Genomic DNA, 17,272 nt, shown 5'->3' with positions numbered 1-17,272 from the left:
AATTACAAAACATCATGCCACATGAGAACCTTGACCTAATATTGGCTAATAAACAAGCAACTCTGGTAAACCGGTTGGTTGAGGCATTCCCAGCACACAGCAGCGGTGATGGTTCTCACACGAGCCGTACGGGCCGGGGGCAGCTTGGCAGAGGTGTTCGTGGTGCACACAGCAGAAGTGGCGTTGGAGACAGGGGTTTCATGACAATGTTGTGGACTGATTTTTCAAGTACCGCTCACACAACTGGTAATACTGCATCGATGGAAAGTGACAGGAGACAGCAGTTGTCAACTATGGTTACAAACTACTTTTCCTCCCATATCGATGTTCTCCCGCACAGGTCATTCCCCTTTGACTATTGGGCCGCTAAACTGGACACCTGGCCTGAATTGGCACAATATGCCAGGAGCTCGCTTGCCCAGCTGCAAGTGTGCTAACGGAAAGAGTCTTCAGTGCAGCTGGATCAATCCTGACAGAAAAAAGGACCCGTCTGTCAACCCAAAATGTGGATGATCTAACCTTCATTAAAATGAACCATGCATGGGTTTCCAAGGATTTTGTCCCACCTTCCCCTGATGACACATAGGGTGACAGAAAAATGGCTTGCTTTGGTCCTCCTCTTCCTGGGACTTGAACAATTTCGCCTTTTGCATCAGCTGAATGTCCAACATCAACATATGCCACTTTCTAAAACTCCCTAACTGTGCTGCCTCCCCCCCCATGGCCGGGGTCACCACCTAGCGCACGAAACCGTGCGAGTGCCGTTGCTCTGGACAGGTGGGTAGGCTGACTCTTGGGAGCGGGCACTGGCACATGGTCCCTCATAGTGCAATCAAGTGTCTCTGACGGTGGTGGTGGACACCCGCCGTCAGACACACCGCCGTACTATGAGGGGCCCAGTGCCAGTACCGATGCCCACGAGTGGGCCCCCCTTACTTGGGCAGGGCCACAGCATTTGCAATCTTTACCTCTCCCTGCTCCTCCGCTGTGTAGTCTGGGCCGTCAAATCCATACTGAGCCTGACGCCGTCTGAGCCTGCCTCCTGATCTATAGACATATATTTTGAATGTGTACACTATGCTCTCCATACATGCTATCCGGTGATACGGTACCCTTTCTCACCTTTGTGCAATCACATGTAATCCATACTGGGCCTGACACCGTCTGAGCCTGCCTCCTGATCTATAGACATATATTTTGAATGTGTACACTATGCTATTCATACATGTTATCCGGGGATACGGTACCCTTTCTCACCTTTGTGCAATCACGTGTAATCCATACTGGGCCTGACACCGTTTGAGCCTGCCTCCTGATCTATAGACATATATTCTGAATGTGTACACTATGCTATCCATACATGCTATCCGGGGATACGGTACCCTTTCTCTCCTTTGTGCAATCACGTGTAATCCATACTGGGCCTGACACCGTCTGAGCCTGCCTCCTGATCTATAGACATATATTTTGAATGTGTACACTATGCTATTCATACATGTTATCTGGGGATACGGTACCCTTTCTCACCTTTGTGCAATCCCGTGTAATCCATACTGGGCCTGACACCGTCTGAGCCTGCCTCCTGATCTATACACATATATTTTGAATGTGTACACTATGCTATCCATACATGTTATCCGGGGATACGGTACCCTTTCTCACCTTTGTGCAATCACGTGTAATCCATACTGGGCCTGACACCGTTTGAGCCTGCCTCCTGATCTATACACATATATTTTGAATGTGTACACTATGCTATCCATACATGTTATCCAGGGATACGGTACCCTTTCTCACCTTTGTGCAATCACGTGTAATCCATACTGGGACTGACACCGTTTGAGCCTGCCTCCTGATCTATACACATATATTTTGAATGTGTACACTATGCTATCCATACGTGTTATCCGGGGATACGGTACCCTTTCTCACCTTTGTGCAATCACGTGTAATCCATACTGGGCCTGAGAACGGCTGGCGAGCTGTTAAGCAAGCTACAGCACCTGTGGTTTGCACACGTAAGTTTTTCATTTTTTCAGGAATGACGGTTAGGCCTAATTCTGGAACTGCGGTTGACCTGCACTTACTGGGAAATCATCATTTGCGGGTAATAATTGTAATCCCAGATCCCCATCACTAACGTTGTTCAGCGGGTTATCTGCACCTGTAAGCGACAAACACTGGCCTTTTCAGTGTAGCGCACATGCAGCCACGGACATGTAAGGGCATGACACACCAGTTATTGGCCAATCTCACGTGCCAGAGCCTCGCGTGTCTCTCTAGTAAGCCGGACTCGGACCGTGGGGCATGACGGAGTCTCGCTAATTAACGGAATTAAGCTTGCAATGTGTGCATCTTTTTTGTGGCTGGATGGTTGAGTTTGCCCATGTTGAGTCAAATTACGCTGTAGGCTCCACTCCTGGTGGTGCCCTTCTGGACATTCCTTTAAGGTTCAGCTTTGCAACCATACTGCCCATGTAAAACAAACACTTTGCCTTCATGAACGCTGTTTGGAGGGTCCTGACTCGTGGGAATAATGCCGCCCAATAAGTTAACCTGCTAGAGAGATCCTTCATTGCTCCCAAGCATAACATCACACTCCCTAGGAGGAAGGTAATGCCACTGTGGCGACCGTACTCCTGGGGGCAACACAAGTGCACTGATGCCCAGCCACTGCTCGATGAATCTGCTGGTACATTGACCCAGACCACTACATTCCCCTCGCACGCTACACGGCCTGAATCTGACCCTGATGAAACTCAGGTTACCCTTCCCATATACAGTTCCATCTTACACGGTGACAAAGAGGAAGCTGCAGATTAAAGTGTAGGTTTGGCACACCCGCCGTCAGACACACCATTGTACTATCAGGGGCCCTGTGCCAGTGCCAATGCCAACGAGTGGGCCCCCCCTGCTTGCTCAGGATCACAGCACTTGCAAGGTTGAAATACTGTGCAGTGAGATGGAAGATGGGGACGACGAGGAGTCCAGACTAGTACAGAGGTTCCCTAGCGAGGAGACTTACTTCATTGTTTTCAATGTTGGGACAGCAATTTTTGGGGAGCACTATGCTCTGGAGAATGATAGATGGGGCCCACCATACACTGGAACATTCCAAAGGTGGACATCAGACACTGGAGCAGCATTTACAGGGCCCATTATACACTAGAGCATTAGAAATGGGGCCCATTTTATTTGGAGCATTATTTGGGCCCATAAGACAGTGGAGCTTCATCCATGGGGACCAACATATACTGTAGCATTATGTGGAGCTCATCATATACTGTTTCAAACATTATATGGGATCAATGATTCTGTATGGAGAAATAGATGGGCCTCGTCATGAGATGTAAAAAGTGAAGTATTTTTCATTGTACTATACCGCTATTTCTCTGCCGTATCGGAGCATCATGAGTTGTGGTATGTGTTAAAGGGGCTCTCTTTTGCCCAGGGCACATGAAAACCTGGAGCCAGCCCTACCCCCCCCACAACTTTAGCCAAATAACCCCATTTTTCAGTGCATAACTAGTATTATGAAGTTAAGGTTGACAAGCTTAAGTAAGAAGAATTGATGCTTTTGGCATTCAAATGGGCACTGTAGGTGTGTTTCCTGTCCTCCTCTCACTGCCGACTTTAATTCCCCATTGACTTACATGGGGTTTCGTGTTTCGGTCGGACCCCCGACTTTTCCCTATAGTCGGCCGATTTTGCTCGACCCGACTTTTGGAACAGTCGGATTTCATGAAACGAAACTCGACCCTAAAAAAGCAAAAGTCGCTCAACTCTAATAATAAATCATTATTTTTTGCTTCTTTTTTTATTTTTATTTTTTAAGGGGTTAACTAATGGGACAGTTTTATAGGGCAGGTCGTTACGGACGCGGCGATACCTAATATGTGTACTTTTATTGCTTTTTTTTTTATTTCCAAAAAATGGATTTATTGGGGGAATATTTTTTTTTTATTTCTAATTTATTTGGCGATTTTTTTAAAATTATTTTAACACTTTTTTTTTTAACTTTATTACATAGTCCCAGGACATCACTGTCCTGTGACAGATCGCTGATCTGTCACATCACTGTGACAGATCAGCGATCTGTCACAGGCACTGCTGCAGACTTCCTCATGCCTGCGCTTTGCAGGCACTGAGGAAGTCAGCTCCCTGCAGGCCCCCGAAGGCCCCCGTCACCATCTTGGATTCAGGGGCCTGCTGGGAAGGAGCCCCCCGCAGCAGCGCTGCACATTGCGCTGCTGTGGGGGGCTCAGGGAAGCACGGAGGGAGCCCCCTCCCTGCCGATGCTTCCCTTTAACCCCGGTACACCGCAATAGTGTTTGATTGCAGTGTGCAAGGGGTTAACGTGTCGGGGGTGGTCCGTGACCACCCCTGACACATTGTGCCGGGTGTCAGCTGTGATAATCAGCTGACACCCGGCCGCGATCAGCGGTGCTCACCACGTGGGCGCCACTGATCGCGCTAGACGTACTATCCCGTCCATGGGCATAGGGGCCCGGGTCCCATGGATGGGATAGTACGTCTGATGTCAGAAAGGGGTTAATGGAGCACACTCGGACTGGGTCACGGTTAGCAGTGGGGTACCACAGGGGTCAGTTTTGGGCCCACTTCTTTTTAACATATTTATTAATGACCATGTAGGGGGCATAGAGAGTAGAATTTCAATATTTGCAGATGACACTAAACTCTGCAGGGTAATCAATACAGAGGAGGACAATTTTATATTACAGGAGGATTTATGTAATCTAGAAGCTTGGGCTGATAAATGGCAAATGAGCTTTAATGGGGATAAATGTAAGGTCATGCACTTGGGTAGAACGAACAAGATGTATAATTATGTGCTTAATTGTAAAACACTGGGCAAAACAGTCACTGAAAAAGACCTGGGTGTATGGGTGGACGACAAACTCACATTTAGTGGCCAGTGTCAGGCAGCTGCTGCAAAGGCAAATAAAATAATGGGATGCATTAAAAGAGGCATAGATGCTCATGAGGAGAACATAATTTTACCTCTATATAAGTCACTAGTGCGACCACACTTAGAATACTGTGTACAGTTCTGGTCACCGATGTATAAGAAAGACATAGCTGAACTGGAGCGGGTGCAGAGAAGAGCGACCAAGGTTATTAGGGAACTGGAGGGTCTGCAATACCAAGACAGGTTACTACACTTGGGGTTATTTAGATTGGAAAATTCAAGGCTTAGGGGTGATCTTATTACAATGTATAAATATATGCGGGGACAGTACAAAGACCTTTCTAATGATCTTTTTACTCTTAGACCTGTGATGGGGACAAGGGGGCATCCTCTACGTCTGGAGGAAAGAAGGTTTAAGCATAATCACAGATGCGGATTCTTTACTGTAAGAGTAGTGAGATTATGGAACTCTCTGCCATATGATGTTGTAATGAGTGATTCCCTACTAAAATTTAAGAAGGGACTGGATGCCTTTCTTGAAAAGTATAATATTACAGGGTATATACACTAGTTTCCATAATATTACGTTGATCCAGGGAGCTAGTCTGATTGCCGTATGTGGAGTTGGGAAGGAATTTTTTTCCCCAATGTGAAGCTTACTGTTTGCCACATGGGGTTTTTTTTTTGCCTTCCTCTGAATCAACATGTTAGGGCAAGTTAGGATAGGATATGGGTTGAACTAGATGGACTTAAAGTCTTCCTTCAACCTTAATAACTATGTTACTAGACATATCAACCTAAATTTATCACTAACATATAGTACAATGTGTCTGTGATGGACACCGTATCAGACTCACCACCAGAGACTGTATGCGTGTCCAAAGATGTGCTGGGAAACCTGAGGACTCCTGCAGTGGAACGTGAAAACAGCTGAAAGTGTGCTGCAGGAGGAACAAGACCTGCCACACGTGACCACTGGGGGAGTGACTGGGGCGGAGCTAGGTCCCAAACTCCTAGCAGGGACAATGGGACCCAGCAGAGCCGGGAGAATAGTCAGTAAAGCCGAGGTCAGACCAGAGGGCAGCGCAGTAACTAGCGGGTAACGTGAATAGAGTGGTAAGAAGCAAGTCGGGAGTCAGAAGCTAGAGAGAGCAACGCAGTATCAGGGAAACAGGCAGATGGGAAGTCAGGGATGTAGCCAGGGTAGAACCAAGAGTAACACAGAAAGTACAAAATCAGCAGACAAATATCAAACGGGAAACAGACCGGGTCATACACAGAGCAATCGTACAGAAGAAGGCAATATACACAGGTATACAAGGGTCAGATACTCAGCCAGGAATGGATGTATCATTGACAGCGAGCATAGCACCAGTGCGGTTACTTATAGCCCTCCCCAAACCAAAGGAAGGCCACATAGAATTAACCCTAGAAGGACTGTAACAGAAATTCCAGGCAGACCATGACACAAAAAAAATCTCAGAATCACTGTGAAACATTGAAGGGTTCCAGAGTTATTACCATATGAAGTAACACTGGTCAGATTTTAAAAATTTGTCTTTGTTATTAAGGTCAAAATTAGCTCGGTCACTAATGGTTTAATTGGAAGGATGCAGAGGGTGTTATGAAATGTAGTTAGAAAAACAAGGCTATCCAGATTCAAAATGAAATGAGATTTATTGCAATATCACCAGCAAAAATATCTGTGTAGAACAGTGGGTCACAGCAGGATAGTTTGACCTTTGACTGTGACACTGTCAGCTTGTGCCAGTGTTCTGCAAAGAATGGTATGTTTGACCATAAATGACTAAGAATAGTATTTGGACACAATTTTAAGTAAGAAAATAAGCATAAAAAGTCTGTCAGTGTACTGTTACTAAATGGGCTGATGGCTACTACAGAGTTATTACCTGTTTCTATCGTGAGGGCACCTTGACATTACTAAGTGTATTTGTGTTAAAGAGTTTTGATACAGTCCTAGGAGACCTCATAGTGTCACACACGTTTTATAAGGGAAATTCGAGCCTTTGCAGTCATTCAATTGACTTTGAAGTGATTTGCTACAAATCAAAATTGAACATTTTTTTTCGAACCTGGCAAATTTAAATTTCAGTTTATCTTTAGTCGATGTTTCTTCAGTGCGGGAACAAGATAATTACTGTTATATGGCCGTGCAGTAGGGATTTCATGGCTTTCATTATAGTTCTTCTTTAACAGCTTCAAGCCATGGCCAAATTTCTTTTTTGGATTAAACAGACAGAGAAATTTGTTGCCTTAGAAAGTATGAGCTACGAGCCTCTGCTATTTCGTCTGTATACTCACTAATCATTAGTGACTTATGATTCGATTTCCCCCCTGGCCAGGGGCTGTGGTACAGTATGTGCAGGCCATGAACTGAAGCAACTCCGAATGGTGGGGCACAGTCATTACACAGTACTTAGCAGGGGCACATTTCTAAGATTATCTCAGCACAGAAACATTTTAGATGTATTAGTTAAAATGTATTTTATTTGTGGGACAGTCTCTTTAATGGTTGTGTTTCAATCTACATATGAAAATGAAGATCGCCTGCATGGCTGAATTGGCTATGGTTACTCATACACCTTACTATAATCCTTGAAGAATGGATGCTATTTTTGCTGTAAAATCCTGATGTGATTTACATTTTCATTTTGCTCATACACATTACATTTTATTATTTGATACAAATAAACTATAAACACATCATAGTAAATGTTTTTGCAGTTAACTACTGAACTGAAATGCAGTCTACTGCACTTTTCTATACTGTTAAAACAAAAAAAGGTATGTAAGCGTGAGTGAGCAAGGGGGGCATGGTTCCAGCATGGCACCGGGCCCCCCGCCCTTCACCGCAAGTTCAACTGTATCATGCCGATATAGTTGAAAACAATGATGAAAGAGGAAGTGTCCTTCCCCCATTAATATTCCTTGGCATCTGATGTCTCAGCACAGCGGGCGCGATGACGTCGCTACATGGCGCCCACTTCGCTGAGATGTGCGGCACATCAGAATGCTCGCTATGGGGAAATGAGGAAGAGAGGTGAGTATTGTATTTTATTTTTTTGTTTAAATCAGTGAGAACATTGTGGTGGCCAGAATGCTGTATGGAGGACTATTGTGAGCATTATAGTGCATGGAGGATTATAGGGTGTGCATTATATTGTAAGGTAAACTATAGGGGAGTATATTATACTGTATAGAGGACTGTTATGATTGAGTCACCGTAGGAGGCAAAAGCAGAAATACAAGCTAAGTCCAGAAAACCAGAGAAGTTGGCAAATATCAGATTGCAGACCCCTGAACCTATCAACACAACTAGCAGTAGCCGTGGGGGGTTCCTACGATGCCCTAGACCCCTCGATCACAGCCGGAGAAATACATAGGCCTAAAGAAAGAAAGGGGAAATCTAAACTGCCCCAGAGCAGACCCCAAAGCAATAGGCAGCCCCAAACATATAATGACGGTGAAGCAAGATGAAAATACTAACAGACAGAAAGATAGACTGAGCAAAGACAGGGCCCCAAAACTACCTAGATAGGAAAGGAAAGGAAGGCTGCTGTCTGCAATCTGCCAAAACCCTATCAAAAACATAAGCCAACAAGCTGATTATGAAAAAGGCCCTGAAGCAGCTAGGCTTCAAAAACTGAATCAGCACTCAGGTATTTTCAGAAGACAGAGCTAAATGAATTCAGCACACCCCAGCAGGGAATGGCAGAAATACAGAAAAACAAAGCAAAAACAAAGTCAAAGCACAAAAGCAAAAGGCAGAGCAGCAAACTTAGCTTTGGAGGAGCAGGAATACAGACTGGTCTCCAAGGATCCCACAGAGAAATCACCCGCAGGGCAGAAGGGCGTCGGCAGCATTATATCCAGTCCGTAACTCCACTCAGCCAGTCACAATCATCAGCCTCAGGTGTTTGACAATCAGGCTCACTACCTTTCTTTACCAGAAGAGGGAGTTCCTCGGGCCTCAGTAATGAAGGGGAAAATGAACTCACAACAGAGGACTATGGGGAGTGAATTATACTGTATGGAGTGCCATGGGGAGTGCAATATACTATATGGAGGACTATGGGGAGGGAGTGTATTATATTATACTATATTAAAGACTATGGGGAGTGTAGTGTACTATATGGAGGACTGTTGTGAATTCCCAGGCTCAGACTTCTGAGCCGAAGCTCCCCCTGCTCCTTCCGGTGGTTACTGGAGGTAATGGAGCTGGCCAGATTGACAGAGTGCTGCCACCTGATGATGGTGATTGGAGATCAGGGGTTACTGATTGGAGTATTAAGTCTGCAGACTTCCTGAAATCCCTGCAGGTGATTGCTTTCCTGTGCATTCAGAGGTCTGATGTCTCCTGCCCTGATCCGGTATTGTTCAGCTAAGTGGTTCATTTGCTAATCCTTTGCATCTGATCTGGTTTTGTCTCCCTCTGCTTGTTGTGCGAGTTCAGCTTGCTCCTCTGGGGGCTGTGCTGGACCACCGCTCCATATTTTACAGCCAGTTTAAGTTTGTTCAGTCCCCTGTTATATTGGCCTATTTTGCTTTGCTTCCAATTCATACCGGAGAACTGATATAGTGGGGGCGAAGTCGTGTGACTTCAGAGTTTTTTGTACATCAGACATGTTGGATTTTTCAGGGTTTTTGCGTGATTGCAGACAGTGTCTTTCCTTTCCTTTCCTGTCCTGTCTAGTAAGTTTGGGCCCCATCGTTTGCTCAGTCTATTTTTCTGCCTGCGTTTGTGTTTCATTTTGTCTCACCGACAATATATGCTTGGGGGCTATCTATTCCTTTTGGGGTCTGCTCCGGGACAGTTTAGAGTTCACCTTTCTTGCTTTAGGCATACTTAGCTCTCCGGCTGTGCCGAGGCGTCTAGGGAATTGTAGGTACGCTCCACGGCTACTACTACTTGTGTGAATAGGATCAGGGTCTGCAATCCGCTTAGTTACCAACCTCTCTGTTTTTTTGGTGGCTTAGCCTGTTCCTGCCATCCTCCTCGGTTACCCACTCATAACAGAATCACCAGCCATACTGTAGACTCTTTTTTTCTTTATTTTTTCCTCTTTTTCTCTGGGGCCGTAGGAGGATTTTTTGTCTAAATGGAGACTAAGCAATTGTCCGATCGTGTTGAGCAGCTCGCTGCTGAAGTGCGGGGAATTTCTGCCTATCTCGCTCAATCATCTGCTGTTGAACCAAGGATCCCTACTCCTGATGTGTTTTCTGGAGATCGGTCAAAATTTTTGAATTTTAAGAATAATTGTAAACTATTTTTTGCTTTGAAACCTAACTCATCTGGGAGCTCTGTGCAGCAGGTTAAAATTGTCATCTGCTGCACGGCTATCTCCAGGATTGGGCCTTTTCTCTGACACCCGGAGATTCTATTTTGGCTAATGTGTATGCGTTTTTTCAAGCCCTGGGGTTGTTGTATGATGAACCTAATGCTATTGATCAAGCTGAGAAAACCTTATTGGCATTTAATCAGGGTCAGGATTCTGCAGAGTTATATTGTCAAAAATTCTGAAAGTGGGCGGTCCTTACTAAATGGAATGATGATGCCCTAGCTGCTCTCTTTCAGAAGGGTCTGGCAGAAACCGTAAAAGATATTATGGTGGGATTTCCTGTCCCCTCTGGTCTTGACGACTCTATGTCATTGGCCATTCAAGTTGATCGGCATTTACGTGAATGTAGAGCTACATGAGAGGCAGTGCCGCCTTTCGAACGAACTTCTGAACCCATGCAATGTGATAGGGTTTTGTCTAGGGCACAACGTCAGGAGTTTAGAAGGCGTAATAAGTTGTGTTTTTTTTTGTGGGGATGCCTCATACTATTTCTGTCTGCCCTAAATGAGAAAAACATTTTGCTCAAGCATTTGCAGTGGGCAGTGTACAGCCTAAGTTCCTTTGGCAATTACCTTGATCTGCTCCTTGTCTACATTTTCCGCTAAGGCTTTTGTTGATTCAGGAGCAGCTCTGAATCTGATGGATTTTCAGTTTGCCAAACGTTGTGGTTTTCCCATGATACCCCTACGGACGCCTATCCCTTTGAGGGGTATTGATGCTACTCCTTTGGCGGAGAATAGACCCCAGCTTTGGACCCAGGTGATAATGCGGGTCGCCCCAGACCACCAAGAGAATTGTAAATTTTTGGTGTTGCACAATTTGCATGATACTATTGTTCTGGGTTTTCCCTGGTTTCAAACTTATAGTCCTGTTTTGGATTGGAAATCTGTGTCTGTGGTGAGTTGGAGTTGTCAATGTGTTCTTAGTGACACTCCTGTTTTCTCCACCTCTCCCCAGTCTCATGATATTCCAGACTATTTGGCTGATTTTTCTGATATATTTAGTGAGAGTAAGTCTGCGTCTTTGCCTCCTCATAGGAGGTATGACTGTGCAGTTGAGTTAATGCCCGGGTGTAAATCTCCCAAGGGTTGGCTTTTCAACTTATCTGTACCTGAACATGATGCTATGCGATCTTATATCAAGGAGTCATTGGAGAAGGGTCATATCAGACCATCCTCTTCACCTTTTGGTGCTGTTTTTTTTGTGGCCAAGAAAGATGGCTCATTAAGGCCATGTATTGACTATCGTTCCCTTAACAAAATCACTGTTAAATATCAGTACCCGTTACCCCTGATTTCTGATTTATTTTCCAGAGTTAAAAGTGCCTGTTGGTTTACCATACTTGACCTCAGGGGGGCGTATAATCTTATTCGCATCAAGCACGGAGATGAATGGAAGACGGCGTTTAATACCTCGCAGGGACATTTTGAGTACCTGGTGATGCCTTTTGGGCTCTCTAATGCCCCTTCTGTCTTCCAGTCCTTTATGAATGATATTTTCCGAGACTTTGTGGATAAGTTTTTAATCATTTATCTGGATGATATTTTGATTTTTTCCAGTGATTGGGATTTTCATGTGGAACATGTCCGGATTGTGTTCCGGATTTTGAGGGAAAATACTCTGTATGTTAAGGGATCGAATGTCTCTTTGTTGTACAGAGGATTTTGTTTTTGGGATTCATTTTGTCCCCGTCTGCTATATTAAATGGACCCGGCCAAGGTACTGGCCATTTATGATTGGGTTCAGCCCACTTCTTTGAAGGCCTTCTAGAAGTTTTTGAGTTTTGCTAATTTCTACCGTAAATTTATAAGTAATTTTTCTGGTATTGTTAAACCACTGACTGATTTGACCAAAAAGAGCGCCGATGTGGTGAATTGGTCTCCAGAGGCAGTCTCGGCATTTCAGGAGCTTAAGCGGAGATTCACTTCTGCTCCAGTTCTACGGCAACCTGATGTCTCACTCCCATTTCAGGTGGAGATAGATGCTTCTGAGATTGATGCAGGAGCCGTTTTGTCCCAAAGAGATCTGGTAACTTCTAAGATGAATCCCTGTTCCTTCTTTTGTTGAAAATTTTCCCCATCTGAACGTAACTATGACGTGGGGAATCGGGAATTGTTGGCCATGAACTCGGCATTTGAAGAGTGGAGACATTGGTTGGAGGGAGCTAGACATCAAGTTGTGGTCCCCACCGACCACAAGAATTTGACTTATCTTGAATCAGCCAAACGCTTAAATCTTAGACAGGCTAGGTGGGCCTTGTTTTTCACGCTTTTTAATTTTGTGGTTTCCTTTCTTCCGGGCACTAAGAATGTTAAGGCGGACACCCTTTCCAGGAGTTTCTTTGTGGATTCTCTTGATGTGACCGAGCCTACTACCATTCTAAATGAGGGTGTAGTTCTTTCCGCCATCTCTCCTGATTTGAGACGTGCCCTGGAGGAATTTCAGGAGGATAAACCTGAACGATGCCCTATGGGAAAATTGTATGTCTCTGACCAGTGGAGGAAAAGAGTTAAGACTAAAATTCATTGCTCCGCGTTGGCTGGTCATCCAGGTAGCTTTGGTACCAGAGATTTGGTGAGTCTGTCTTTTTGGTGGCCTGCCTTATCTCATGATGTCAGGAATTTTGTGCAGTCCTGTGGGACTTGTTCTTGGCCCAAGCCCTGTTCTCGTGCTAGTGGTTTGTTGATGCCCCTGCCAGTGCTCAGGAGGCCGTGGACCCATATCTCAATGGATTTTATCTCTGATCTCCCTGTCTCTCAGAGAATGACTGTTATTTGGGTGATCTGTGATAGATTTTCTAAGATGGTCCATCTTGTACCACTCCCAAAGTTGCCATCTTCTGAGTTGGTGCCCGTGCTTTTACAAGTGGTTCGTCTGCACAGGATTCCTGAGAACATTGTGTCGAACAGAGGAGTCCAGTTTGTTTCCAGATTTTGGAGAAATTTTTGTTCCAAACTGGGAATTCAGTTGTCTTTCTCCTCTGTGTTTCATCCTCAGACCAATGGGCAGACTGAGAGAATAAACCAGACTTTGGAGTCCTATTTGAGGTGTTTCATATCTGCTGATCAGGATGATTGGGTCTCATTTTTGCCATTGGCCGAATTCGCATTAAACAATAGGGCTAGTTCTGCCACTTTGATGTCTCCTTTATTTTGTAACTTTGGGTTTCATCCTCGATTTTCTTTGGGGCAGGTGGAAGCTTCTGCCTGCCCAGGTGTGGACTCTGTAGTAGAAAGAATGCCGCAGATTTGGGACCAAGTAGTGGATAAGTTGTCCCACTCTCAGGAAAAGGCCCAACGGTTTTTCAACCAGCATAGGACCATTGGTCCCCGGTTTAAAGTGGGTGATATGGTTTGGTTGTCCTCAAAAAATATTCCCATGAAGGTTGCATCTCCAAAACTCAAGCCAAGGTTTATTGGACTTTATAAGATTTTGGAAATCCTTAACCCCGTTTCTTTCCGTTTGGCTCTTTCAGGTACGTTTAAGATTCATAACGTTTTTCATAAATCTTTGCTGAAAATGTTTGTGGAGCCAGTGGTTCCCACGGCAGCACCCCCTGACCCTGTACTGGTTGAGGGTAATTTGGAGTATGAGGTAGAGAAAATATTGGATTCTCATCTGGCTAGACGGAGACTTCAGTACTTGGTCAAGTGGAAGGGTTATAGCCAGGAGGATAATTCTTGGGTCTCTGCTGCTGACATCCATGCCAGGAGATTGATTCGTGCCTTTCACCGGGCCCATCCTGGTCGGCCTGGTGGCGTGGATGAGGGTTCAGTGACCCCTCCTCAAAGGGGGGTTCTGTTGTGAACTCTGTTGTGAATTCCCTGGCTCAGACTTCTGAGCCGAAGCTCCCCCTGATCCCTCTGGTGGTTACTGGAGGTAGTGGAGCAGGCCAGATTGACAGAGCGCTGCCACCTGATGATGATGATGGTGATTGGAGATCTGGGGTTACTGATTGGAGTATTTAAGTCTGCAGACTTCCTGCAATCCCTGCTGGTGATTGCTTTCCTGTGCATTCAGAGGTTTGATGTCTCTTGCCCTGATCCTGTATTGTTCAGCTAAGTGGTTCATTTGCTAATCCTTTGCATCTGATCTGGTTTTGTCTCTCTCTGCTTGTTGTGCGGGTTCAGCTTGCTCCTCTGGGGGTTGTGCTGGACCACCGCTTCATAAGTTACAGCCTGTGCCAGTTTGTTCAGTCCCCTGTTATATTGGTCTCTTTTGCTTTGCTTCCAATTCATACTGGAGTGCTTATATAGTGGGGGCGAAGTCGTGTGACTTCAGTGTTTTTTGTACATCAGACGTGTTGTATTTTTCAGGGTTTTTGCATGATTTCAGACAGTGTCTTTTCTTTCCTGTCCTGTCTAGTCCGTTTGGGCCCCATCGTTTGCTCAGTTTATTTTTCTGCCTGCGTTTGTGTTTCATCTTGTCTCACCGACAATATATGCTTGGGGGCTATCTATTCCTTTTGGGGTCTGCTCCGGGGCAGTTTAGAGTTCACCTTTCTTGCTTTAGGCTTACTTAGCTCTCCGGCGAGGCGTCTAGGGCATTGTAGGTACGCTCCACGGCTACTGCTAGTTGTGTGAACAGGATCAGGGGTCTGCAATCCGCTTAGTTACCAACCTCTCTGTTTTTTTGGTGGCTTAGCCTGTTCCTGCCATCCTCGGTTACCCGCTCATAACAGAGGACTATGGGGAGTATATTATACTGTATGGAGGACAATGTGGAATGCATTATACTATATGGAGGACTATGGGCAGTGTTTTATACTATATAGAGGACTATGGGGAGTGCATTATACTATATGGAGGACTATGGGTTGTGTATTATACTATATGGAGGACTATGGGGAGTGCATTATACTTTATGGAGGACTCTGGGGAAGGAATGCATTATTCTATATGAAAGATTATGGGGAGTGCAGTGCGCTATATAGAGGACTATGGGGAGTGCATTATACTATATGAAGGATTATAGCGTGAATTATACTTTATGCAAAGCTATGTGGGGGCTCTTAGAATATTTGGAGGGCTATGTGGATGCCTTTATACTGTATGCAAGCAATTATACAGTGTGAAGGTTTGTGTGAGGTCCATAATACTGTGTGGAGGGCTCTGAGGGGGCCATTATACAGTGTGGAGTGTTGTGGGGCCATTATACTATATTTAGGCCCATTATATTGCATGGAGCGCTTTCTTGGGTCACAGTTGTGGGAACACACTGTGATGGGGTCACCATACTTTTACGGAGGAGTTGAGGGTTTAGGTACAGCAAGCACATCATACTGTGCATGTGGAGGGTACTGTGTGGGGCTCATTTGCTGACATCTTACTTTAAGTACAATGAAAGGGGAATCTAGGGTTCCAGTTGAAGGAAAAATACTTTGTTAAGGCTGCAAAGTTGAGATATGCTCTTCTGTGACCCCACCAAATATGTATTTATTTTCTTTTGAGAGGGGGGGTGAGAGGGCCCAATTAGAACTTTTGTTATGGAGCCCCATGATTTCTATGTACGCTCTTGGATATATATATCAGCTCTTGGATATATACCAGCACAATGTAAATCAAAAGGACACAAAAGTGAACATACCCTTATACTAATGTGCAGCAAACACTTACCTGTAAGTACAGATACTCAAAGGCAACTGGATCCTCTTGCAGGAGATCTAAAGGATCTTTGGGTACAAAACAAACTCTGAAGAGACATCTATAGTCATGAGATTCTTTCTTCTGCACCACCTAAAAAGCACACATAGCATTACTATATTCAATAATCTATATTTCCCCTGTAACTTTTCCTTTGTATATTAAGGCTATGTGCCCACAATGTGTTTTTGATGCGTTTTCGCTGCATTTTTTTTTTAAATTCTCCAAAAAATGCAATGGGATATTAAAGCAAGGCAATTCAATGACAATCTTGAAGTGTTGTGCACATGATCAGTACATTTCCGTCCGTATTTGCAGTTTTTTATTTTCTGCAGCATGTAAATTCTTTTTGCGTTTCTGCAGCGTTTTTAACTAATTGACTTCAATTGAGTCAGTCAAATCTGCAGCAAAAACACAGGTGTAGAAAGGTTTGCATATTTGCTGTGTATTTACTGCTTATTTGCTGCAGATTTGCTGCCAAAAATGCTGCAAATTGTCAAAGGAAATGATGTCAGAAGGAAGAAGTGTGTGGGCGGAGAATATGTGTGTGGGCGAAGAATATGTGTGAGCAGAGAATATGTGCGTGTCTGTCTGCATGTGTCTGTGTCTATCTGTGTCTGTCTGCGTGTGTCTGTATCTGTCTGCGTGTTTCTGCAGGTGTGTGTATCCATGCTATGAACAGCCCATAGTGATTGTACTTAGGTGTCATCTGATGAGACTACTGCTCCCATCCGGCTATGTCTGCTGTCACATATAACAGGGGCCGCATGTGCTGATGGTGGGTGAATAGTCCCATCATCTGGCGCCTGTGTGCAATTGTAAAAAAAAATCAAAACATTAACAAAATTACATACATATTCACATACAAAATACATACTCACTGAAGACCTAATCCTCGACGCCCACATCTCCTGCAAGCAATCAAAAATAATAAACCAACATATACTCCCTGTCTGCCATAGCCCATTTAATACCTAGTGTCTCATGATGATCTCACGTGTAGAACAGTCACATCAGGAGATGTGACTGCTCTACTCGGCGTCCAACGATACACTGACAGGAGGTGATCGCTCTCGCAGTGTATCACTGTGCTTCCGTGAGAGTTCACCAGAGTTTATCAGCTGATCAGCTCCAGTTCTCACACAGCGGTGCTGTGAGAGCACCGGAGCTGATGAACTCCAGTGAACTCTCACGGCAACACAGTGATACACTGCGGGAGCAATTACCTCCTGTCAGTGTATCACCCGAGGCTGGGTAGAGGAATCACATCTCCTGATGTGGCTGTTCTACATGTGAGATTGCCGTGGGACACCCAGTATTAAATGGACTATGTCGGACAG

General features: G+C 44.8%; 1 protein-coding gene across 1 annotated transcript in view; it reads right to left on the bottom strand.

Moving 5' to 3' along the window:
* The window catches only part of FRMPD1 (FERM and PDZ domain containing 1), a 508,177-nt gene that overhangs the window by 96,861 nt on the left and 394,044 nt on the right, over window positions 1–17,272 (bottom strand). Inside the window, exon 9 of the mRNA XM_073549674.1 lies at window positions 15,906–16,025. Within this exon, the coding sequence (XP_073405775.1) occupies window positions 15,906–16,025 (120 nt within the window). The remainder of the gene's footprint in view (window positions 1–15,905; window positions 16,026–17,272) is intronic.

Source organism: Dendrobates tinctorius, unplaced genomic scaffold, assembly GCF_039654945.1.
Source record: "Dendrobates tinctorius isolate UK_male_01 unplaced genomic scaffold, ASM3965494v1 ptg000160l, whole genome shotgun sequence".
NCBI lineage: Eukaryota > Metazoa > Chordata > Amphibia > Anura > Dendrobatidae > Dendrobates > Dendrobates tinctorius.
This window is presented reverse-complemented; position numbering and strand designations above follow the sequence as displayed.